Source organism: Pseudophryne corroboree (assembly GCF_028390025.1).
Source record: "Pseudophryne corroboree isolate aPseCor3 chromosome 3 unlocalized genomic scaffold, aPseCor3.hap2 SUPER_3_unloc_3, whole genome shotgun sequence".
In the NCBI taxonomy this organism is placed as follows: Eukaryota; Metazoa; Chordata; class Amphibia; order Anura; family Myobatrachidae; genus Pseudophryne; species Pseudophryne corroboree.
The window spans coordinates 166,686-192,745 of record NW_026967519.1 but is presented as its reverse complement, the minus strand read 5'-3'; the positions used below and the strand labels follow the sequence as shown (position 1 = coordinate 192,745).

Genomic DNA, 26,060 nt, shown 5'->3' with positions numbered 1-26,060 from the left:
CGCTCGCTGCAGTTTATCGCAGAGATTGGGTAGGAACTGCGTCATTGCCTGATTGACAGGCAGAGGCGGTCGCAGGGCGGGAGGGGGCAGCACGACGGTGTTTGGCCATCCTTATGGGGGTGCAGTCCGGCAAACGAAGGTGTGGCCAGACCGTGTGGGGGGGGGGGGGGGGGGGCGTGCGACATCACACACAGCCGCTGCGACGATCAACTCCCGGCCAACTGCAGGAGCTGCGCTGGCCGGGAGTTACTCCACAAGTACATAAACATGGCCGCTGTGCGATGCTTCTGTACTTGTGCTGTGAGCGGACTGTATCCCTCTCCTATAACTATAACTCCCTCTCCTTACACTCAGACCTATATCATGGGTTCACTCCTGTGTGACTTTTCTGATGTTTAGTAAGTTGTGTATTATATGTAAAGCATTTCCCGCATTCAGAGCAAGAATACGGTCTCTCTCCGGTGTGACGTCTCTGATGTATAACAAGTTCTGCATTACTTTTAAACCCTTTCCCACATTCCGAGCAAGAATACGGTCTCTCACTTGTGTGACGTCTCTGATGTATAACAAGTTCTGATTTATATCTAAAACCTCTCTCACATTCAGAGCAGGAATATGGGTATGCTCCTGTGTGAATCATCTGATGTCTAACAAGTAGTGCATTTTCTTCAAACCCTTTCCCACATTCCGAGCAAGAATACGGTCTCTCTCCTGTGTGACGTCTCTGATGTACAACAAGTTGTGAATTACGTGTAAAGCATTTCCCACATTCCGAGCAAGAATACGGTCTCTCACCTGTGTGAAGACTCTGATGTCTAACAAGATGTGGATGACGTGTAAAACATTTCCCACACTCAGAGCAGGAATATGGTCTCTGCCCCGTGTGACTTTTCTGATGTCGAGCAAGATCTGATTTCCGTGTAAAAGATTTCCCACAAGCAGAGCAGGAAAATGGTTTCTCTCCAGTATGCATTCTCTGATGTCTAACAAGTTCTGAATTACTTATACACACTGTCTCACATTCCGAGCAAGAATATAGTCTCTCACCTGTGTGACTTCTCTGATGTCTAACAAGTAGCGATTTAATTGGACAACATTTCTCGCATTCCAAGCAAGAATAAGGTCTCTCACCTGTGTGACTTCTCTGATGTATAACAAGTTCTGATTTATATCTAAAACATTTCTCACATTCAGAGCAGGAATATGGCCTCTCACCTGTGTGACTTCTCTGATGTATAACAAGTTCTGATTTACATCTAAAACATCTCTTACATTCAGAGCAGGAATATGGGTATGCTCCTGTATGAATCATCTGATGTCTAACAAGATGTGAATTTACTTTAAAACATTTCCCACATTCTGAGCAAGAAAACAGTTTTTCATCTGTATGAATCATCTGATGTACAAGAAGTTCTGAATTACTTCTAAACCCTTTCCCACATTCTGAGCAGGAATATGGCGGCTCTCCTGTGTGACTCATCTGATGTATAACAAGGTCTGAATTAAGAGTAAAACATTTTTCACATCCAGAGCAAGACGCATTTGTAATGCAGTTGCTTTTTATATGAGTAGATATTTTCTGTGTATGATCTGCGGCTGTATACATGTCAGTATGTGTGAGGTCTCCATCACATGAGACTGATTCCTCCTTTATATCAGTAGATGGATCTTTAGAGGAGTCTGTGGGTAAAAATATAGGAGGTTAGTCATTCAATGTAATTGTCCAATTCACTCCATGTGCTAACCAGCCCTTTCCTGGTGTACAGCCATACATCTGAATCTGTGAGGCCTGAGACACTCATCGAAATGTGCACCAGCCCTACGGTAGGTGCAAATTCTTCATCTGAGCAGGGTTGGCTGGTTTAAACCAAATGTTTTTTTTGTTTGTTTTTTTAAACACATTCTATTTTTTATTTTTTTATCATGCTGTGACCACAGGCACGGTGCCGTGACTTCTTAAAAAAAGCCTATTACCTGTATAATGGAATCCCCCTGGTATTATTCCACATTCTTGTTGCTTGGATCTTCATTTGAGTGAGCTGAACCAATGCAGTAAATTCACACACAGAGAAATAGGTAAGATGGGAGGGTGAACCAGATCAGAGAGTTACTAAATCTTCCTAGCATCAGCTAAGACTCCACAAACTCCTCCCCAACAATCCTAAAGTACAGGAGAAAACCATAACTAATATTCTCATTTTCACTTATCTCGGAGTGTAATTTGTATATGTTTTAATATATTTAGTCTACCTACATATATTCAGATGAAATAGGAATAATAAGCAGTAAAAACTAAGAATTTACTCACCGGTAATTCTATTTCTCGTAGTCCGTAGTGGATGCTGGGTACTCCGTAAGGACCATGGGGGGTATAGACGGGCTCCGCAGGAGACTGGGCACTCTTAAAAGAAAGATTAGGTACTATATCTGGTGTGCACTGGCTCCTCCCTCTATGCCCCTCCTCCAGACCTCAGTTAGGGAAACTGTGCCCGGAAGAGCTGACATTACTAGGAAAGGATTTGGAATCCAGGGTAAGACTCATACCAGCCACACCGTACAATTCGTGATAACTATACCCAGTTAACAGTATGAAAGAAGAATGAGCCTCATTAACAGATGGCTCAAAACAATAACCCTTTTGTTAAGCAATAACTATATACATGTATTGCAGAGAGTCCGCACTTGGGACGGGCTCCCAGCATCCACTACGGACTACGAGAAATAGAATTACCGGTGAGTAAATTCTTATTTTCTCTGACGTCCTAGTGGATGCTGGGTACTCCGTAAGGACCATGGGGATTATACCAAAGCTCCCAAACGGGCGGGAGAGTGCGGATGACTCTGCAGCACCGAATGAGCAAACTCAAGGTCCTCCTCAGCCAGGGTATCAAACTTGTAGAATTTTGCAAAAGTGTTTGAACCCGACCAAGTAGCAGCTCGGCAAAGATGTAAAGCCGAGACCCCTCGGGCAGCCGCCCAAGAAGAGCCCACCTTCCTCGTGAACTGGGCTTTTACGGATTTAGGATGCGGCAGGCCAGCCGCAGAATGAGCAAGCTGAATCGTGTTACAGATCCAGCGAGCAATAATCTGCTTTGAAGCAGGAACACCCTGCTTGTTGGGTGCATGCAGGATAAATAGCGAGTCAGTTTTCCTGACTCCAGCCGTCCTGGAAACATAGATTTTCAGAGCCCAGACTACGTCCAGCAACTTGGAATCCTCCAAGTCTCGATTAGCCGCAGGCAGCACAATAGGTTGGTTCAAATGAAACGCTGATACCACCTTATGAAGGAATTGAGGACGAGTCCTCAATTCTGCCCTGTCCATATGGAAAATCAGATATGGGCTTTTATACGACAAAGCCGCCAATTCTGACACCTGCCTGGCCGAAGCCAAGGCCAACAGCATGACCACCTTCCACGCGAGATATTTTAACTCCACGGTCTTAAGTGGCTCAAACCAATGTGATTTTAGGAAATCCAACACCACGTTGAGATCCCAAGGTGCCACCAGAGGCACAAAAGGGGGCTGAATATGCAGCACTCCCTTAACAAACGTCTGAACTTCAGGCAGTGAAGCCAGTTCTTTTTGAAAGAAAATAGATAGGGCCGAAATCTGGACTTTAATGGATCACAATTTTTGGCCCATAGTCACTCCTGACTGTAGGAAGTGCAGAAATCGACCCAGATGAAATTCCTCTGTTGGGGCCTTTCTGGCCTCACACCAAGCAACATATTTTCGCCATATGCGGTGATAATGTTTTGCTGTCACGTCCTTCTTAGCTTTTATCAGTGTAGGAAAGACTTCCTCTGGAATGCCCTTTTCCCTTAGGATCCGGCGTTCAACCGCCATGCCGTCAAACGCAGGCGTGGTAAGTCTTGGAACAGACAGGGTCCCTGCTGCAGCAGGTCCTGTCGGAGCGGCAGAGGCCATGGGTCCTCTGAGATCATTTCTTGAAGTTCCGGGTACCAAGTTCTTCTTGGCCAGTCCGGAACGATGAGTATAGTCCTTACTCCTCTCTTTCTTATTATCCTCAGTACCTTGGGTATGAGAGGAAGAGGAGGGAACACATAAACCGACTGGTACACCCAAGGTGTCACTAAAGCGTCCACAGCTATCGCCTGAGGGTCCCCTTGACCTGGCACAATATCTTTTTAGCTTTTTGTTGAGGCGGGATGCCATCATGTCCACATGTGGTCGTTCCCAACGGTTTACAATCAGCTTGAAGACTTCTGGATGAAGTCCCCACTCTCCCGGGTGGAGGTCGTGTCTGCTGAGGAAGGCTTCCTAGTTATCTACTCCCCGAATGAACACTGCTGACCGTGCTAGCACGTGATTCTTCGCCCATCGAAGAATCCTTGTGGCTTCTGCCATTGCCATCCTGCTTCTGTGCCGCCCTATCGATTTACATGGGCGACTGCCGTGATGTTGTCTGACTGAATCAGCACCGGTTGGTTTTGAAGCAGGGATTCTGCTTGACTCAGGGCATTGTAAATGGCCCTTAGCTCCAGAATATTTATGTGTAGGGAAGTTTCCTGACTCAACCATTGTCCTTGGAAGTTTCTTCCCTGAGTGACTGCCCCCCAACCTTGGAGGCTTGCATCCGTGGTCACCAGGACCCAGTCCTGTATGCCGAATCTGCGGCCTTCGAGAAGATGAGCAATCTGCAGCCACCACAGCAGAGACACCCTGGCCCTCGGGGACAGGGTGATCAACCGATGCATTTGAAGATGCGATCCGGACCACTTGTCCAATAGATCCCACTGGAAGATCCTTGCATGGAACCTGCCGAAGGGAATCGCTTCGTAAGAAGCTACCATCTTTCCCAGGATTCGCGTGCAGTGATGCACCGACACCTGTTTTGGTTTCAGGAGGTCCCTGACCAGAGATGATAATTCCTGGGCCTTCTCCTCCGGGAGAAACACCTTCTTCTGTTCTGTGTCTAGAATCATACCCAGGAACAGCAGACGCGTCGCAGGAATCAGCTGTGACTTTGGGATATTCAGAATCCAGCCGTGCTGATGCAGCACTTCCTTAGATAGTGCTACGCTGATTAGCAACTGTTCTTTGGACCTCGCCTTTATCAGGAGATCGTCCAAGTACGGGATAATTATAACTCCCTTCTTTCGAAGGAGTATCATCATTTCGGCCATTACCTTGGTAAATACCCTCGGTGCCGTGGACAGACCAAACGGCAACGTCTGGAATTGGTAATGACAGTCCTGTACCACAAACCTGAGGTACTCCTGGTGAGGTGGGTAAATGGGAACATGTAGGTATGCATCCTTGATGTCCAATGACACTATAAAATCCCCCTCTTCCAGGCTTGCAATAACCGCCCTGAGCGATTCCATCTTGAACTTGAACTTCCTTATATAAGTGTTCAAGGATTTTAAATTTAGGATGGGTCTCACGAACTGTCTGGTTTCGGTACCACAAACAATGTGGAATAGTAACCCCGCCCCTGTTGAAGGGGGGTACCTTGATTATCACCTGCTGGAGGTACAGCTTGTGAATAGCTGCCAGTACTACCTCCCTTTCTTTGGGAGCAGCCGGTAAGGCTGATTTGAGGTAACGGCGAGGGGGAGTGGCCTCGAACTCCAGCTTGTATCCCTGAGATACCACTTGCAGAACCCAGAGATCCACCTGTGAGAGAACCTACTGGTCGCTGAAGTTCCGGAGACGCGCCCCCACCGCACCTGGCTCCGCCTGTGGAGCCCCAGCGTCATGCGGTGGACTTAGAGGAAGCGGGGGAGGATATTTGTTCCTGGGAACTGGCTGTCTGGTGCAGCTTTTTCCATTTTCCCTTGCCTCTGGGCAGAAAGGAAGCGCCTCTGACCCGCTTGCCTTTTTGGGGCCGAAAGGACTGTACCTGATAATACGGTGCTTTCTTAGGCTGTGAGGAAACCCGAGGTAAAAATGTCGACTTCCCAGCTGTTGTTGTGGATACGAGGTCCGAGAGACCATCCACTAAACAATTCCTCACCCTTATAAGGCAAAACCTCCATGTGCCTTTTAGAATCAGCATCACCTGTCCACTGCCGAGTCCATAATACTCTTCTGGCAGAAATGGACATTGCATTAATTCTAGATGCCAGCCGGCAAATATCCCTCTGTGCATCTCTCATATATAAGACTACGTCTTTAATATGCTCTATGGTTAGCAAAATAGTATCCCTGTCTAGGGTATCAATATTATCTGACAGGGTATCGGACCAAGCTGCTGCAGCACTACACATCCATGCTGAAGCAATTGCAGGTCTCAGCATAGTACCTGAGTGTGTATATACAGACTGCAGGATAGCCTCCTGCTTTCTATCAGCAGGCTCCTTTAAGGCGGCCGTATCCTGAGACGGCAGTGCCACCTTTTTTGACAAGCGTGTGAGCGCCTTATTCACCCTAGGGGTTGTCTCCCAACGCAACCTGTCCTCTGGCGGGAAAGGGTACGCCATCAGTAACTTTTTAGAAATCACTAGTTTCTTATCGGGGGAACCCAACGCTTCTTCACACGCTTCATTCAACTGATGGGGGAAAAACCACTAGTTGCTTTTTCTCCCCAAACAGAATACCCTTTTTAGTGGTACCTGGGTTAATGTCAGAAATGTGCAACACATTTTTCATTGCCGTAATCATGCAACGGATGGCCCTTGTGGATTGTACATTAGTCTGATCCTCGTCGACACTGGAGTCAGACTCCGTGTCGACATCTGTGTCTGCCATCTGAGGTAGCGGGCGTTTTTGAGCCCCTGATGGCCTCTGAGACGCCTGGGCAGGCACGGGCTGAGAAGCCGGCTGTCCCACAGCTATTAGGTCATCGAACCTTTTATGCAAGGAGTTGACACTGACGTTTAATACCTTCCACATATCCACCCACTCTGGTGTTGGCCCCGCAGGGGGTGACATCACACTTATCGGCACCTGCTCCGCCTCCACATAAGTTTCCTCATCAAACATGTCGACACAGCCGTACCGACACACCGCACACACACAGGGTCTGACTGAGGACAGGACCCCACCAAGTCCTTTGGGGAGACAGAGAGAGACTATGCCAGCACACACCACAGCGCTATATAATGCAGGGATGCACACTATACAGAGTGATTTTTCCCCTATAGCAGCTTATATACACAGTTATGCGCCTAAATTTATGTGCCCCCCTCTCTCTTTTACCCTAGAAGTCTGGAACTGCAGGGGAGAGCCTGGGGAGCGTCCTTCCAGCGGAGCTGTGAAGAGAAAATGGCGCTGGTGTGCTGAGGAAGACAGCCCCGCCCCTTTCTCGGTGGACTTCTCCCGCTTTTTTATATGCGTTATGGTGGGGGATTATGCACATATACAGTATATTGGCTGTATTATGTGCTATTTAGCCATGTAAGGTACTCTAATTGCTGCCCGCTAGCTGCAAGCAGGTAGGTTTGCTTCTCTCCCCTCAGTCCCTCGTAGCAGTGAGTCTGTTGCCAGCAGATCTCACTGAAAATAAAAAACCTAACAAATACTTTTTCTAAGAAGCTCAGGAGAGCCACTAGTGTGCATCCAGCTCTGGCCGGGCACAGATACTAACTGAGGTCTGGAGGAGGGGCATAGAGGGAGGAGCCAGTGCACACCAGATATAGTACCTAATCTTTCTTTTAAGAGTGCCCAGTCTCCTGCGGAGCCAGTCTATACCCCCCATGGTCCTTACGGAGTACCCAGCATCCACTAGGACGTCAGAGAAAATGGTTTTATTGAAAGATGTAACATTAACCCTTTCAGTGGTAACTTTTTTGAATTTTGTCACGCCTCCCAAGATTGTTTTTTATATTTTTTACCTGTTGTTGCCAGGGGTTTCATGTGCATTGCCAGGGGTTTTACACACTAGGTGTCATACTCTTTGACAGGGTTTTCATGCACTAAGGGGGTCATTCCGAGTTGATCGTAGCTGTGCTAAATTTAGCACAGCTATGATCATGTTCCCAGACATGCGGGAGGACGCCCAGCACAGGGCTAGTCCGCCCCACATGTCTATCTGCCCTTCCCCACACAAGTAAAAAAGCATTGCACAGCGGCGATGCTTTTGTACTTGTTGAGTAACTTCCGGCCAGCGCAGCTCCTGCGGCTGCCCGGGAGTTGCCCGTCGCATCGGCTGCATGTGACGTCACGAAGCCGCTGCGGCCCGCCCCCCGAATGGTCTGGCCACGCCCCCACATGGTCCAGCCACGCCCCCATAATGGCCCCGCCCGCCCACTGCCTGTCAATCAGGCAGAGGTGATCGATAGGGAACGACGGCCTTTGCCCATTCGGCATGCTGCGGCGTCTGCGCAGTTACGAACCGATCGCTGCGATAAACTGCAGCAAGCAATCGGGTCGGAATGACCCCCCTAAGATCCATGCTCGTTGGCAAGGGGAAAGCTAGTTGCCGAGGGGAATGCTCGTTGCAAAGGAATGCGTACACACTAGGCTGTTTTATAATTCCGGTGCGTTGGATCGTCAGCTATGTCGTGCAGTGTATGCCTTAATGCAAAAAAAGAAAAAGAAAAACTACTTTCAAGTAAAAAAGAATATATGATTCTCATACGTCCTAGAAGATGCTGGGGTCCAATTTAGTACCATGGGGTATAGACTGGTCCCTTGGGAGCCATGGGTACTTTAAGAGTTTAAATAGTGTGGGCTGGCTCCTCCCTCTATGCTCACTCCCGCAGCACTGCCGCCACCCCCTAACAGAGTCAGAAGATACGGTGGTGAGTAGGATGCCAACGCCCCGGTAAGCGAGGAGCCGGTAAGAATGGCGGCATTAGGGTGGGAGCGCAGCACTGATGCTGCGCTCTGGAAGGCTCAGAGGTACGTGTGCGGTGCTGTGAGGGGCGTCCTGGGCCAGCGCAATACCCTAAAAACTGGTCACAGAAAGCTACAGGGGCTTGTACTACTGTTAGCTGCAGTTTCACCTCAAGCCAGTATAATACCATAAGTGTGGGAAGGCGCGCCATTACAGTGGGCGGGGCTTGTCCTCAGAGAGGATCCAGCACTCACCAGCACCATTTTCTCCCTGCAGATCACACACAGAGACACTGACAGGGAGCGCTGCCCTCCACATAACTCCAGCTATCCTGTGCAGTACCAGGGGTTATAGAAGGGAGGGAGCGTGTTTTGTTAACTGTTTGAAGTTACTCCAGTCAGCGCCAGGCATTTATTATATAACTGCCTACTGGGGCGCTGTGTGTGCTGGCTCCTCATATTCTGTGTCTCTCTGAAAGACTCTGTGGGGAAACGGTCTCTACATTTTTGTGTGTGTGTCCTGTGCTGCAGAGTGTTTCTCTTCTCCAGAGGAGTCTATTCCATGTACTCAGGAATGCAATATACAGCCTTCTGAAGCCGAACCACCGGAATTAGATTTTCTGGATAGAAGGGACATTGAAATGTTTTTACGTCACATACAGGATTCTGCAGGTTTCATGGTGGAGGCCATGAAGGACCTGGGTCATCTGAATGCAAGGACGTCTTCCATGGCTGTCTCGGCACGCAGGGGTCTCTGGCTACGCCAATGGTCTGGGGATGAGGAATCCAAGAAAAGCGTGGAGAACCTACCCTTCACAGGTCAGGCTCTGTTTGGGGAGGCATTGGATGCGTGGATTTCCACGGCAACCACAGGTAAGTCAACCTTTCTTCCCTCAGCCACCCCACCGACGAGAAAATCTTTTCTTACGTCTACAATGCAGTCCTTTCGGACTGCAAAAGGTTAAAAAGGCCAAGTTCCACTTTCTTCAGAGGTGGTCGAGGGAAATCCAGAAAACCTGCATCAACAGGTTCCCAGGAACAGAAGCCTGGTTATGCTTCCTCAAAATCGTCAGCATGACGGTGGATCTCCCAGCCTGGAGATCGGGCAGATGGGAGCATGACTGAGAAATTTCAGTCACATCTGGGCGTCATCAGGCCTGGACCCCTGGGTGCAAGATATTGTGTCCCAGGGGTACAGACTGGAGTTTCAAGAACTCCCACCTCACAGATTCTTCAAATCAGGTGTACCAGCTTTGCTGACAGAAAGGACTATCCTACAGGAAGCCATTCAAAAATTGGAAAAGGCAAATGTCATTGTTCCAGGTCCACATCATCTGAAAAAATAAGATTTTAAACCTACCGATAAATATTTTTCTCCTAGTTCGTAGAGGATGCTGGGGACTCTGTAAGGACCATGGGGTATAGATGGGCTCCACAGAAGACATGGGCACTTTAAGACCTTTTAATGGCTGTGAGCTGGCTCCTCCCTCTATGCCCCTCCTCCAGACCTCAGTTATAGGAACTGTGCCCAGAGGAGATGGACATTTTGAGGAAAGGATTTTGTTAATTAAGGGTGAGATACATACCAGCTCACACCACAACACACCGTACAACCTGGGATATAACTAAACCAGTAAACAGTATGAACAAATAAGATCAGCAACAGGTTGATCTGAACTGCAACACAACCCTTGTGTAGACTTATCAATAACTATGTACAAGTACTGCAGATTTATTCCGCACTGGGACGGGCGCCCAGCATCCTCTACGGACTAGGAGAAAAAGATTTACCGATAGGTTTAAAATCTTATTTTCTCTTACGTCCTAGAGGATGCTGGGCACTCCGTAAGGACCATGGGGTTTATACCAAAGCTCCAGACCGGGCGGGAGAGTGCGAATGACTCTGCAGCACCGATTGAGCAAAAAAAGAGAGGTCCTCATCAGCCAGGGTATCAAACTTATAGAATTTAGCAAAAGTGTTTGAACCCGACCAAGTAGCTGCTCGGCAAAGCTGTTATGCCGAGACGCCTCTGGCAGCCGCCCAAGAAGAGCCCACCTTCCTAGTGGAATGGGCCTTTACCGATTTTGGTAACGACAATCCAGCCGTAGAAGGGGCCTGCTGAATTGTGTTAAAGATCCAGCGTGCGATAGTCTGCTTGGAAGCAGGAGCACCAACCTTGTTGGCTGCATATAGGATACACAGAGCCTCCGTTTTCCTAATACGAGACGTTCTGGCTACATAGATTTTTAAAGCCATGACTACATCAAGGTACTTGGAATCCTCCACCGGCACTACAATAGGTTGGTTCATGTGAAACGACGAAACCACCTTAGGTAGAAATTGTGGACGAGTTCTCAATTCTGCTCTATCCACATGGAAAATCAGATAGGGGCTCTTGTAAGACAAGGCCGCCAATTCTGACAGCCTCCCTGCAGATGCCAAGGCCAATAACATGACCACTTTCCAAGCGAGAAATTTTAACTCAACAGTTTGAAGTGGTTCAAACCAATGTGATTTAAGGAACTGTAACACCACGTTAAGGTCCCACGGTGCCACTGGGGGCACAAAAGGAGGTTGGATGTGCAGTACTCCCTTCACAAAAGTCTGCACTTCTAGAAGAGAGGACAGTTCCTTCTGAAAAAATATTGATAAGGCCGAAATATGCACCTTAATGGAGCCTAACTTTAGGCCCATATCCAGCCCCGCCTGTAGAAAATGGAGAAAACGACCCAGCTGAAAACCTCCGTAGGAGCATTCTTGGATTCACACCAAGACACATAATTCCTCCAGATACGGTGATAATGTTTCACCGTTACCTCCTTCCTAGCTTTAAGCAGAGTAGGGATGACCTCTCCTGGAATACCTTTCCTAGCTAGGATTTGGTGTTCAACCGCCATGCTGTCAAACGTAACCGCGGTAAGTCTTGAAACACACACAGCCCCTGTTGTAACAGGTCCTCTCTTAGAGGAAGAGGCCAAGGATCTTCTGTGAGCATTACCTGAAGATCTGGAAACCAGGCCCTTCGAGGCCAGTCTGGAACAATGAGTATCGTTTGAACTCTTGTTCTTCTTATGATCCTCAATATCTTTGGGATGAGTGGAAGTGGAGGGAACACATAGACCGACTGATAAACCCACGGTGTCACTAGTGCGTCTACTGCTATTGCTTGAGGGTCCCTCGACCTGGAACAATACGTCCGAAGCTTTTTGTTGAGGCGTGACGCCATCATGTCTATTCGAGGGAGTCCCCAACCATTTGTCACTTCTGCAAAGACCTCTTGATGAAGCCCCCACTCTCCTGGATGGAGATCGTGTCTGCTGAGGAAGTCTGCTTCCCAGTTGTCCACTCCCGGGATGAAAACAGCTGACAGAGCGCTTACATGATTTTCTGCCCAGCGAAGAATCCTGGTGGCCTCCGCCATCGCTGCTCTGCTTCTTGTTCCGCACTGGCGGTTTACATGTGCCATGGCTGTGATGTTATCTGACTGGATCAGTACAGGTAGGTTGCGAAGAAGATGCTCCGCCTGTCTCAGGCCGTTGTATATGGCCCTCAATTCCAGCAAATTTATGTGCAGACAAGCCTCCTGGCTTGACCATATTCCCTGAAAATGTTTTCCTTGTGTGACCGCTCCCCAGCCTCGGAGGCTCACATCCGTGGTCACCAGAACCCAATCCTGGATTCCGAACCTGCGACCCTCTAGGAAGTGAGCACTGTGGAGCCACCACAGGAGATATCCTGGCCCTGGGGGACAGGCTCATCATCCGATGCATTTGGAGATGGGACCCTGACCATTTGTCCAGTAGGTCCCACTGAAATGTTCTTGCATGGAACCTGCCAAACGGAATGGCCTCGTAGGCCGCCACCATCTTTCCCGACACTCGAGTGCATTGATGAATCGACACTCTTTTTGGTTTCAGCAGATCCCTGACCATGTTCTGGAGTTCCAGAGCTTTTTCCATTGGGTCCAGAATCATGCCCAAAAACGACATTCGAGTTGTCGGCATCAACTGCGACTTTGGCAAATTTAATAGCCAGCCATGTTGTTGTAGTACCCTCAGAGAGAGTGCCACGCTTTTCAGTAACTGGTCTCTTGATCACGCCTTTATCAGGAGATTGTCCAAGTACGGGATAATTGTGACACCTTGCTTGCGCAGGAGCACCATCATTTCCGCCATTACCTTGGTGAAAATCCTCGGGGCCATGGAAAGCCCAACCGGCAACGTTTGAAATTGGTAATGACAATCCTGCACAGCGACTCTCAGGAACGCCTGATGAGGAGGATATATGGGGACATGAAGGTATGCATCCTTTATGTCTAGTGACACCATAAAATCCCCCCCGTCCAGACTGGAAATCACTGCCCGGAGAGATTCCATCTTGAATTTGAATCTTTTCAAATACAGGTTGTCAAAGTCAGAAAAATATCCCCATACACACTGCCATATTTGCACCTCACCCTGGTACGCCCTGCGCATGCGTGCGCTTTCCCGTGATAGCGCATACCCGCTGTTGCGTGCACCCGCTCTCACTCGGTATGCGTATTTACGGTAAAGAGTATGTATTCGTAGCGTGCGACCCAATAGTTCCATATTCTCCCAATTAATGTAGTTTGTAGACCATGGTCCCTTTGATAGATTCTGAAAGTTTGGTTAATATAGAATGTCCCTGAACGGAGGAATCCCTCTTTGTATTGTGCGAAGGGTCTAACAGGAGTCATACAGCAGTGTTTGGTACCCATCGGAAGAGTATTTAAATAGCAAAATTCCGGTGTTGGTTTGGAGCGTATTAATCGCTCGTGCGAATAGTTATGGACATAAGAAGTTTATGTCCATTACTATTATTTACTCTTACTCAGGTATGCGGCGGGAAACCTAGTTTCCCACCCACCTGAGCTGTTTGAAATCGTCACAGCCCACCTGTATGAATCAACCTATGACCTTTTGTTATGATGCGAAGCCGAATTCCTGCGTCCAATGGACAATGAGATTGTAGGGACCATTGGACTGCATTGTGTGTGTAGCATAAAAGACGGGCCTGTGGCATCCAGCTTTCACTTCTCTTCAACGATTCTCATTGCTGACAATCGGGAGCTGGATGTCCAGAGGCGCTTGCGATCGTTACCCTTGTGCGTAAGTTTCTCTCCGTAATCATATTGTCTTACTGTGAGCCATTTCTCTCATATCTCTCTCTCTCTCCCTCTCTTCTCTGTCTCTCGTATTTTCCCTTGATTAGATTGTATTGTATTGTATTTATTGTGTAGTTATTTGGTTAGGAAGTCTCTGTTATATTGTAGTGTATCATTTGTACTGTGATTCCTTTTTGCAAGTATATTAGTTATAATACATATAATAGGCTTTGGACCCTAAACAAGTATCTGTGTATTTTCTCATAGTGTTAAGTGTTCACAGAGCGTCAGTGACGCTCAAGCAGCTTTGTAGTTAATCAGGTTACACCAGGTTGCACTTACACATTGTCTCTACATAAAAGTATACTGTATTTCTCATTGTTTAAGGTATAGATATCAAGGTATAGCGTTGTGAGCGTCTGCGCCGCTGGTGATCTCCTCGTGGTCTCAAGCGTCCGCTACGCCATAGCGAATCATTACGTTAGTCACAGCCAATAGCGTGTCTGCCTGTGATCTCTGGGCCGTGAGCGAAAGCGACGCTTGAGCGTCTCGCCTACGGCTGAGCGATCGATACGCAACTAGCGTACCCTTACGGTACTTCTTACGTAGTCAGCGTACAGTGTTCTTAGACCTCATAAAGGGTTGTTTATACGATAAAAGAATTCAGCTTTATCAAGGTTTAGGGATTTTAGGTTCAGAATTGGTCTGACCGAGCCGTCTGGCTTCGGGACCACAAATAGAGTTGAATAAAACCCCTTTCCCTGTTGCAACAGGGGAACCGTGATAATCACTTGCTGTTGACACAGCTTTTGTATCGCAGCTGAAACTATTTCTCTCCCTGGGAGAGAAGCTGGTAAGGCAGATTTGAAAAATCGGTGTGGAGGCACGTCTTTGAACTCCAGTCTGTATCCTTGGGTTACAATTTCTAGCACCCAAGGATCCAAGAGTTCGAATGAATCCAGACCTGGCTGAAGACGTGCCCCCACCGGTGCGGACTCCCGCAGCGGAGCCCCAGCGTCATGCAGTGGATTTGGTAGAGGCCGGAGAGGACTTCTGCTCCTGGGAACTAGCCGCAGCTGGGTGTTATTTTCCCTCTACCCTTGCCTCTGGCGATGAATGATGATCCACGTCCCTTTCTGAATTTATGAGACCGAAAGGACTGCATCTGGTATGGAGGCATTTTCTTTTGCCGTGGGGGAACAAAAGGCAAAAAGAAGACTTACCCGCGGTAGCTGTGGAAACCAGGTCCGCGAGGCCGTCCCCAAACAAAAGTTCACCCATGTACGGCAAGGCCTCCATAAGTCTCTTGGAGTCAGCATCACTAGTCCATTGACAGGTCCACAACGCCCTCCTAGCTGAAATTGCCATGGCATTGGCCCTTGATCCCAAGAGGCCAATATCTCTCGCAGCCTCCCTTAGGTATAACGCTGCGTCCTTGATGTGACCCAATGTCAACAATACACCCTCCCTGTCGAGGGTGTCCATGACAGATGACAAGTTATCTGCCCATCCTGCAATCGCACTACTCACCAATTCCGACGCTACCGCCGGTCTGAGCAGGGTTCCCGTAGTTGCATAAAATAGATTTCAAGGTAGTTTCCTGCCTGCGATCCGCAAGATCCTTTAGTGTCGCCGTGTTTGGAGACGGTAGAGCCACCTTTTTGGATAAACGCGTCAAAGCCTTATCTACCGTGGGTGACGATTCCCACCGTAACCTGCCCTGTGAGAGGAAAGGATACGCCATAACAATTCTCTTAGGAATCTGCAGTCTTTTGTCTGGAGTTTCCCAAGCTTTTTCAAATAGAGCGTTCAGCTCATGGGATGGGGGAAATGTTACCTCAGGTTTCTTCTCCTTAAACATACAGACCCGTGTGTCAGTCACAGAAGGGTCCTCTGTGATATGTAATACATCTTTTATTGCAATAATCATGTACTGAATACTCTTGGCCACCCTTGGGTGTAACCGAGCGTCATCATAGTCGACACTGGAGTCAGAATCCGTGTCGGTATCAGTGTCTACTATCTGGGTAAAGGGACGTTTCTGGGACCCTGATGGGTTCTCTGACATTAATATCCATGGATTGTCTCCATGCTTGGTTCTGGGACTCAGATTTGTCCAACCTTTTATGTAATAAAGCCACACTTGCATTCAAAACATTCCACATGTCTACCCAATCAGCAGTCGGCGGTGCCGACGGAGCTACTATTACATTCTGCTCCGCATCCTTTCTGGAAGAGCCTTCCGCCTCAGACATGTCGACACACACGTATTGACACCCCCACACACACTGGGATATAGGGGACAGACCCACAGTAAGGTCCTTTAGAGAGAGAGACAGAGAGGGAGTTTGCCAGCTCACACCCAGCGCCACTGCAGTCTGAAATATTAATAATGTCCCAGACCTGTAAGCGCTTTTTGTATCACACTATCACCAAATTAATGTGCCCCCCCCCCCCTCCCTGATTTGCACCCTGTTACTTGTATACAGCGGTGAAGGGAGTCCGGGAGCAGCGTCTCTGCAGCAAGCTGTGGAGAAAATGGATCTGGTTAGAGCTGAGGGACTAAGCTCCGCCTCCCTCGATGGCACGCTTCGGTCCCGCTAATTTTTATACTGGCGGGGGTCTGTATATACTGCCCATGCAGTACCTATGCGTGCCAGTGAACGTTTATGAGGTAATTATTGCTGCCCAGGGCGCCCTCCCTGCACCCTTGCTGTGCCTCGTGTGTGTGTGTGTGTGTGTGAGCAATGGCGCGCTGCGCGGTACCTCACGAAGATCTGAAGTCTTCTGCTGCCTTTGAAGTCTTCTTGCTTCTCATACTCACCCGGCTTCTATCTTCCGGCTCTGTGAGGAGGACGGCGGCGCGGTTCTGAAACGAACAGCTAGGCGTACCAAGTGCTGCGACCCTCTGGAGCTAATGGTGTCCAGTAGCCTAAGAAGCAGAGCCTATCAGTAAAGTAGGTCTGCTTCTCTCTCTCCTCAGTCCCACGAAGCAGGGAGCCTGTTGCCAGCAGTGCTCTCTGAAAATAAAAAACCTAACAAAGTCTTTTTCCAGAGAAACTCAGTAGAGCTCCCCTAGTGTGCGACCAGTCTCCTCTGGGTACAGAATCTAACCGAGGTCTGGAGGAGGGGCATAGAGGGAGGAGCCAGTTCACACCCATTAAAAGGTCTTAAAGTGCCCATGTCTCCTGCGGAGCCCGTCTATACCCCATGGTCCTTACGGAGTCCCCAGCATCCTCTAGGACGTAAGAGAAACATGGGTTACTACTCAAACCTATTTGTGGTACTGAAACCGGATGGTTCGGCGACGCCAATATTGAACCTAAAATCTTTAAACCCCTATTTGGAGGGAATTCAAGTTCAAAATGGAGTCTCTGAGAGCGGTCATCTCAAGTCAGGAGGAAGTGGAATTCCTGGTATCCCTAGATATAAAGGATGCATAACTTCACATTCCGATTTGGCCGCCACACCAGGCTTATCTCAGATTTGCTCTGTTACTATCAGTTACAGGCACTGCCATTTGGCCTCCCCACGGCACAGAGAGTGTTCACCAAAGTAATGGCAGAAATTATGCTACTCCTCCGCAAGCAGAGAGTGAACATAATTCCATATCTGGACGATCTACTGATAAAAGCATCTTCCAGGGAGAAAATGTTACAGAACATTGCTCTCACAACTCGAGTACTCCGGGATCATGGCTGGATCCTGAATCTTCCAAAGTCACATTTGGAGCAGACAAGGAGATTGTCTTTTCTAGGGATCATCCTCGACACGGAAGTGCAGGTGTTTCTACCGGTGGAGAAAGCGTTGGTGATACAATCAATGGTCCGGGATGTCTTGAAGCCAACCTGGGTATCGGTTCATCAGTGCATTCGCCTTCTGGGGAAGATGGTTGCCTCTTACGAGGCTCTACAGTACGGAAGATTTCATGCACGGTCCTTCCAACTGGATCTCCTGGACAAATGGTCGGGGTCTCTACTTCACATGCACCAGAGGATACGTCTGTCTCCGAAAGCCAGACTCTCGCTCCTCTGGTGGCTGCAAACCTCTCACCTACTAGAGGGCCGCAGGTTCGGGATTCAGAATTGGATTCTTCTAACCACGGATGCAAGTCTCAGAGGTTGGGGAGCAGTCGCCCAAGGGGAAACCTTCCAGGGAAGGTGGTCAAGTCTGGAAACCATTCTTCCAATAAACATTCTGGAACTACCGCCTGTAGAAGACCGTTGTACATGGCCCTTAGTTCCAGAATGCACATCTTCTGCAAGATCGTGCCATTCAGGTTCAGTCGGACAACGTCACAGCGGTGTCCTACATAAAACAGGCAGGGCGGAACGAAGAGCAGAGCTGCAATGTCAGAGGTAACAAGAATCATCCTCTGGGAGGAAAGACACGCAGCGGCGCTGTCAGCAATCTTCATTCCAGGAGTGGACAACTGGGAAGCGGACTTCCTCAGCAGACACGATCTATATCCGGGGGAGTGGGGCCTACACCCAGAGGTGTTTGCAGAGGTGACAAGTCTTTGGGGCTTACCTCAAATAGACATGATGGCCTCACGCCTCAACAAGAAGCTTCGGCTGTACTGTTCCAGGTCGAGGGATCCACAGGCAGTGGCAGTGGACGCCCTGGTAACTCCGTGGGTGTTCAAGTCAGTGTACGTATTCCCTCCACTCCTGCTCATCCCAAGGATTCTCAAACTAATCAAAAGAACAAGAGTTCAGGCGATCCTCATTGCTCCGGGCTGGGCAAGAAGGGCTTGGTACGCGGATCTTCTGGAGTTACTACTGGAAGATCCGAGTCCTCTTTGAGAGGACCTTCTGCAACAGGGGCCGTTCGCTTATCAAGACTTACAACGGCTATGTTTGACAGCATGGAGGTTGAACACCAGATCTTAGCTCGGAAGGGCATTCCGAACAAGGTTATTCCTACCCTGATACGGGCTAGGAAGAGAGTAACGTCAAGACCTTACCATAGGATTTGGAAAAAGTATGTGTCTTGGTGTGAATCCAAGAAGTTTCCTACGATGGAATTTCAACGTGGGCGGTTTCTCCTCTCCCTGCAAGCAGGAATGGATGTGGGCCTGCGCTCCATAAAAGTCCAGATTTCGGCCTTGTCCATTTTCTTCCAGAATATCAATTGGCTGCCCTTCCTGAGGTTCAGACTTTCTTGAAAGGGGTTCTGCACATCCAACCTCCCTTTGTGCCGCCTACGGAACCTTGGGATATTAACGTGGTGCTGCAGTTCCTGCAATCGGATTGGTTCGAACCTTTACAGGAGGCTGAAGTCAAGTTTCTTACTTGGAAGGCTGTCACACTGTTGGCATTGGCATCTGCTAGACGTGTGTCAGAATTGGGGGCATTGTCCTGCAAGAGCCCCTACTTGATTTTCCATGAAGATAGAGCTGACCTCAGGACGCATCAGCAGTTTCTTCCAGAGGTTGTGTCGGCTTTTCATATCAACCAACCTATTGTGGTGCCAGTGGCTACTGACTCCTCAATTACCTCAAAGTCCTTAGATGTTGTGAGGGCTTTGAAGATTCATGTGAAGAGAACTTCTCGTCACAGAAAGTCGGACTGTCTGTCTGTTTGTCCTTTATGATCCCAACAAGATTGGGTGTCCTGCTTCTAAGCAGATGATTTCTCGCTGGATCAGGTTCACTATCCAGCATGCTTATTCTGTGGCAGGATTGCCGCGTCCAAAATCGGATAAGGCTCACTCTACTCATAAAGTGGGTTCTGCCTGGGTGGCTGCCCGGGGTGTCTCTGCTTTACAACTTTGCCGAGCAGCTATTTGGTCTGGGTCGAACACGTTTGCAAAGTTTTACAAGTTCGATACTTTGGCCTCTGAGGACCTTAAGTTTGGTCAATCTGTTCTGCAGGAGCCTCCGCGCTCTCCCTCCCATACTGGGAGCTTTGGTACATCCCCATGTCACTAATGTGGACCACAGCATCCTCTAGGACCTATGAGAAAATAGGATTTTAATAACCCACCGGTAAATCCATTTCTCGTAGTCCGTAGAGGATGCTGGGCGCTCTCCCAGCGCTTCATTTTCCTGCAGTTGTTACTTGGTTCAGTACTGCCTTGTTACTTGGTTAAGTAATGTTGTTCAGCGGTTGTTGACTTGTTTCAAGCTAGTTAGCTTGGTTGTCTGTTATGTGTGAGCTGGTGTGAATCTCACCACTATCTGTGTATTTCCTTCTCTCGAAGTATGTCTCCTCGGGCACTATTTCTAGACTGGGTCTGGTAGGAGGGGCATAGAGGGAGGAGCCAGCCCAGACTATTAAACTCTTAAAGTGCCCATAGCTCCCAAAGGACCCGTCTATACCCCATGTTACTAATGTGGACCCCAGCATCCTCTACGGACTACGCAAAAAGGATTTACCGGTAGGTAATTAAAATCCTATTTTTTTCCCAACCCCGCATCTATGATTTACTATGTAATCAGTGGAACATCTCTGTACGCAACCACCTTTAGCAACACACCCATAAAATGCTACCTGTACGTGCATCTTTTTATTCACGCCCCACCCCGCGTTACAGTTCACATTTTCCAGACCACCTAGCAGGTGCACAGGTGTATTCATTACTCACACATCTTAAAAGATCCACAGGTGGAGCTAGTTACATCACTTGTGATTCTGTGAGGAGACCTGGAAAGCGTTAACTGTTGGTAACTCTCTAGGACTGGAGTTGGCTACCCCTGCTCTATATCCTACTGGTAATGGTTGGATAACTACATTATTTTATTTTATAATTGTTTAACTCCTAAACCAGGTTATTGCCTTAACCCACTAATTGTTGTGTGCTTACTATAGTGGTGCTCCAAAGTTTGTGAACCCTTCAGAATTTTCTACATTTCTGCTGAAATTTGGACTAAAACTACCTCAGATTTTCAGTCCTAAAACTAGATAAAGAGAACCAAATCAAATGAGACAAAGAAATGAGACGTGCTCATTTTTATATTGAGGAATGATCCAATATCACATATCTATAAGGGGCATAAGTATGTGAACCTTTGCTTTCAGTATTTGCTTTCAATAACTACATCTGTTTCCAGTAATTGTTGATTAGTCCTGATCATCAGCTTGGAGGAATTATACCCCATTCCTCTGCAAAACAGCTTCACCTCTGTTATGATGTGGAATGACCTGAAGCGAGCAACATTTCGATTGGATTAAGGTCAGGACCTTGACTTGGCCAATCCAAAACTTTACATTTATTCTTCTTTAACCCTTCATTGGTCAAATGACTTGTGTACTTGCTGTATGACCCACGTTCTCCTGAGATACAGCTCATGGACCTTTAGAATATTCTGGTATAATTCAAAATTCATTGTCACATCAATGATGGCAAGTGATCCTGGGTCAGATGCAGCAAAACAGGCCCAAACCATGATACCACCAGCACCACCGTGTTTATGAGGTGTTTATGCTGGAATGCAGTGTTCTCCTATCTCCAAACATAACACTTCTCATTTAAGCCAAAGAGCTCTATTGTGGAATCATCTGTCCACAAAACATTGTTCCAATAGCCTTCTGGATTGTGCAGGTGATCTTTAACAAACTGCAGATGGGCAGCAATGTTTCTTTTTGGAGAGCAGCTGATTTCTGTTTGCAATCCTGCCATGCACACAGAATTGTTGTTAAGTGGTCTCATTAACATTAGCTAATGTGAGAAAGGCCTTCAGTTGCTTAGCGGTTACCATGGGTTCCTTTGTGACCTTGTAAACTTTTAGACGCCTTGCTCTTGGCGTAATCTTTGTTGGTCGACCACTCTTGGGGAGGGTAATAATGGTCTGGAATTTCCTCCATTTGTATTCAATCTGACTGTTGATTGGTGGAGTCCAAACTCTTTAGAGATGGATTTGTAACCTTTTCCAGCCTGATGAGCATCAACAACTCTTCTTCTGAGGTCCTCAGAAATCTCCTTTGTTCATGGCATGATAGACTTCCTCAAACGTGTTGTGAACAACCGACTGATAGATCCCTGTTCTTTTAAAAAGACAGGTTGTCCACGCACACCTGATTGTCATCCCATAAATTGGAAATACCTTACTCTAATTTCACTTTCAAAATATCTGCTAAGCCTAAAGGTTCACATACTTTTGCCACTCACAGATACGTGATATTGGATAATTTTCCTCAAAAAAAAAAAAATATAAAAAAATGAGCACGTCTATTTTTTTTGTCTCGTGTGTGATTTGGTTCTCTTTATCTTCTTTTAGGACTTGTGTGAAAATCTGAGGTCGTTTTAGGCCAAATTTCAGCAGAAATATAGAAAATGCTGAAGGGTTCACAAACTTTCAAGAACCACTGTATGTCTTCTATCTGTATGTCGGACATTTCAACTAAACACATTTTGAAAAAAAAAAAAAAAAAAACACGTTATCCTTACATTATAATACATATAATTTATAGTAGTCCATGGACTTAAACTCTTGCAGTGCTGGTGGTACTGGGAATTTCCTCTCCCGGACCACGTGTTCTGCAATTCACACACATTGCCACTGGTGCAGCCCTGTAGCTTCTATGCCCGATTTTACACCGTACAGCACTGAGGGACAAAGCAGCAGGAAGCAATGTGGGGCTGTGGTGAAACATATAAATACGTTTTTTTTAACATTTAATTTTACATTTTAGTTATTTATACATGACGCCTAGCGCCGACACTGCCCATAATGGCACCACCCCAGAGGGCGTACCATTCTGAGACCATGCCCACCATCATGGCTATGTGGAACAGGGTCCCAGCCACAGTAAGAAAGTATTAGAAGCCAAGGAGCATGTAGGTTCCAGCTAGATCTGTGGATAAGAAGCCTCCACTCTCCTGAAACTAAGGGGTTATATTTACTGAAGTGCGGGTTTTAGATTCTAATTGTCTTCTAGAAGGTGCTAGATAAATAAGGAGAATGTGATTGGTCGCTATGGAAAACATCCCAACTTCTGCAGACCCACACATTAGTAAATATACCCCTTAGCATTACCAAACATACTCCTAAGCATGATCACTTTTCTGGACAGTAAGACAATGGGATTAATGTATCAAGAAGTAAAAAATAGGATTTCAATTATCTACCGGTAAATCCTTTTCTCGTAGTCCATAAGGGATATTGGGGAGACTTAATACGATGGGGTATAGACGTGGTCCAAAGGATCCGGTGCACTTTATATTTCTTCACTAGGTGTGCTGGCTCCTCCCCTCTATGCCTCCTCCTACAGGCAGTTATAGGTAAAATAGTGCCTGAAGGAGAAAGGACATATACGAGAGAAGGAAACATGATAACAAAGAGTGGTAAGATTTATATACCAGCACACCACGACCATATAACAACCGGCAATGGCCGGCAACAACAACATCTGAACAGGTAACCACATAACGAGAACCTGCAGAAAAGTCAACGCACTGAGGCAGGCGTCCAATATCCCTTATGGACTACGAGAAAAGGATTTACTGGTAGGTAATTCAAATCCTATTTTCTCTAGCATCCATAAGGGATATTGGGGAATCTAGTACGATGGGAACGTACCAGAATGGGCAGGAACGTGTGGAGACTGCTTCAGCACCGCCTGCCCAAACTGGGTATACTCTTTGGCCAGGGCATCAAACTTGTAGAACTTAACAAATGTTTTCTTCCCCGACCAGGTAGCTGCTCAGCACAGTTGCAAGGCTGAGACTACACTTAGGAACAGGTAAAGCTGCCGACACATGGGCCTGTTGGATAGTAAGCCTAATCCAACGAGCAATGGACTGCTTCGAAGCAGGACAACCCTTTTTCTGGGCATCCTAGAGCACGAACAAAGGATCCGTCTTTCTGATCCGAGCCGTTCGCTTGCTATAGATCTTCAAAGCTCGTCCATCATCTAAAGCCTCCAGAGGAGGAGAAGAGTCAGAATTTGAAGGAACCACAATAGGTTGATTCGGTGAAACGCGGAGACAACCTTCGGCAGGAACTGCTGTCCTGTACAGAGCTCCACTCTGTCCTCGTAAAAGTCCAAGTAGGGACTCTTACACGATAAGGCCCCCAATTCTGAGACACTTTGAGCAGAAGCCAGAGCCAATAACATCACAGTCTTCCACGTGAGGTACTTGTCTTCAACCGTCATCAGAGGTTCAAACCAGAAGGACTGTAGAAATTCCAACACTACATTCAAATCCCAGGGTGCCGTAGGCGGCACAAAAGGAGGTTGGATGTGGAGTACCCCTTGCAAGAAGGTCTGAACTTCTGACAACATTGTCAATTTCTTCTGGAAGAAAATGAAGAGATCCGAAGTCTGCACCTTAAATGGAACCCAGGCATAAGCCCTTATCCACATCAGCCTGCAGGAAACATAAGAAAAGTCCCAAGTGGAACTCTGCAGGTGGATATGTGTGTTTCTCGCACCAAGAGACATATCTCTTCCAGATATGATGATAATGTTTTGACGTCACAGGTTTCCTGGCCTGAACCATGGTAGCAATAACCTTTTTGGAAAGGCCCTAGGATGTTCCGCTCAACCTCCCTGCCGTCAATTGAAGACGTCGTTAGTCCGGGTAGATGAACGGTCCCTGTTGAAGAAGATCTCTTCTTAGTGGGAGAGGCCAAGGGTCTTCGACGGACATGTCCAGAAGATTTACGTACCACGCCCTCTGAGCCCAAACAGAAGTGCCTGGACTCCTTAATTCCCGATTCGCTTTAGCACCCTTGGGAGCAACGGAATCGGGGGAACCAGGTAGACCAGCCGGTAAGGCCAAGGTGACGTCAGTGCATCCACTGTCCTCGCCTGAGGGTTCCTTGTTCGTGAGCAATACCAGTGAAGCTTCTTGTTGAGTCGAGAAGCCATCATGTCTATTTGCGGGCAGCCCCACCGGTTGATGACCTGATGGAACACCTGCTGGTGAAGTCCTCACTCCCCCAGGTGGAGATCGTGACGACTTAAGAAATCCGCTTCCCAGTTTACCACACCCGGAATGAAGATTGCCGACATTGCTCTTGCATTTCTATCTTCCCAGGGGAGTATGTTTGACACTTCTCGCATGCAGGCTCTGCTTTTTGTCCCTCCTTGCCGATTGATGTACGCCACGGCTGTGGCGTTGGCCGACTGTACTTAGATCGCGTGATCCCTGAGCAGAGGAGAGGCCTTAAGCAGAGCTTTCTAGATCAACGGAAGTTCCAGAAAGTTGCGGCTTTTCATGGGCTGACCACCTGCCATGGAACTGCGCCCCTTGGGTGACAGCTCCCCATCCACTTAGACTAGCATCTGTCGTAAGGAGGGTCCAATCTTGGATCCCAAAACTCCGGCCCTCCAGTAGATTGGAGGACTGCAAGCCACCACAAGAGGGAAATCCTGGCCTGAGGTGACAGCCGAATCATCCGGTGCATCTGTAGATGTGATCCGGACCACTTGCTCAGGAGATCCAACTGAAATGTTCTGGCACGGAACCTCCCATATTGGATCGCCTCGTATGAGGCGACCATCTTTCCCAACAATCTTATGCAAAGATGGATGAACACTCGAGTAGGTCAGAGCACCATGCAGACCATCTCCTGAAGTGTTCTCGCCTTGTCCCCTGGTACCTTCTAGGCCACAGTATCCAGCAACATCCCCAGGAACAGGAGCCTTTGAGTTGGCTCCAGGTGGGACTTCTGTAAGTTGAGGATCCACCCATGGTGTGACAGAAGGTGGATAGTGCGGTCGATATGGAGCAATAAAAGCTCCCTATATCTTGCTTTTACCAGAAGATCGTGAAGGTAAGGGACAACATTGACCCCCTGGACCATTATCTCCGCCATCACCTTTACGATTAACCTCGGAGCTGTGGACAGGTCGAAGGGCAGGGCCTGGAACTGGTAGTGATCGTCCAGCAGGGCAAACCTCAGGTACGGTTGTGAGGTGGTCAAATCGGAATATGAAGGTAAGCATCCTTGATGTCCAAGGAGACCATGAATTCCTGTTCCTCCAGGCCCGCAATCACTGCTCGCAAGGATTCCATTTTGAACTTGAAAACCTTCAGGTAAGGATTCAAGAACTTCAGATTCAAAATGGGCCTTACCAAACCATCCTGTTTTGGTACCACAAACAGGTTGGAGTAATAACCCTTGCCTCGTTGTGGTATTGGTACTGGAACAATGACGTAGGACTGGACCAACTTTTGGATGGCCTGTTGTAACATAACCTGCATAGCCATCAAAGCTGATAAGCTTGATTTGAAAAA

At 47.8% G+C, this 26,060-nt stretch overlaps 1 protein-coding gene across 1 annotated transcript in view; it reads right to left on the bottom strand.

Moving 5' to 3' along the window:
• Positions 1-341: 341 nt before the first annotated feature.
• LOC134983999 (oocyte zinc finger protein XlCOF7.1-like) overlaps positions 342-26,060 on the bottom strand; it is a 166,758-nt gene continuing 141,039 nt past the window's right edge. The window contains exon 15 of the mRNA XM_063949658.1: positions 342-1,680. Within this exon, the coding sequence (XP_063805728.1) occupies positions 362-1,680 (1,319 nt within the window). The 3' untranslated portion in view covers positions 342-361. The remainder of the gene's footprint in view (positions 1,681-26,060) is intronic.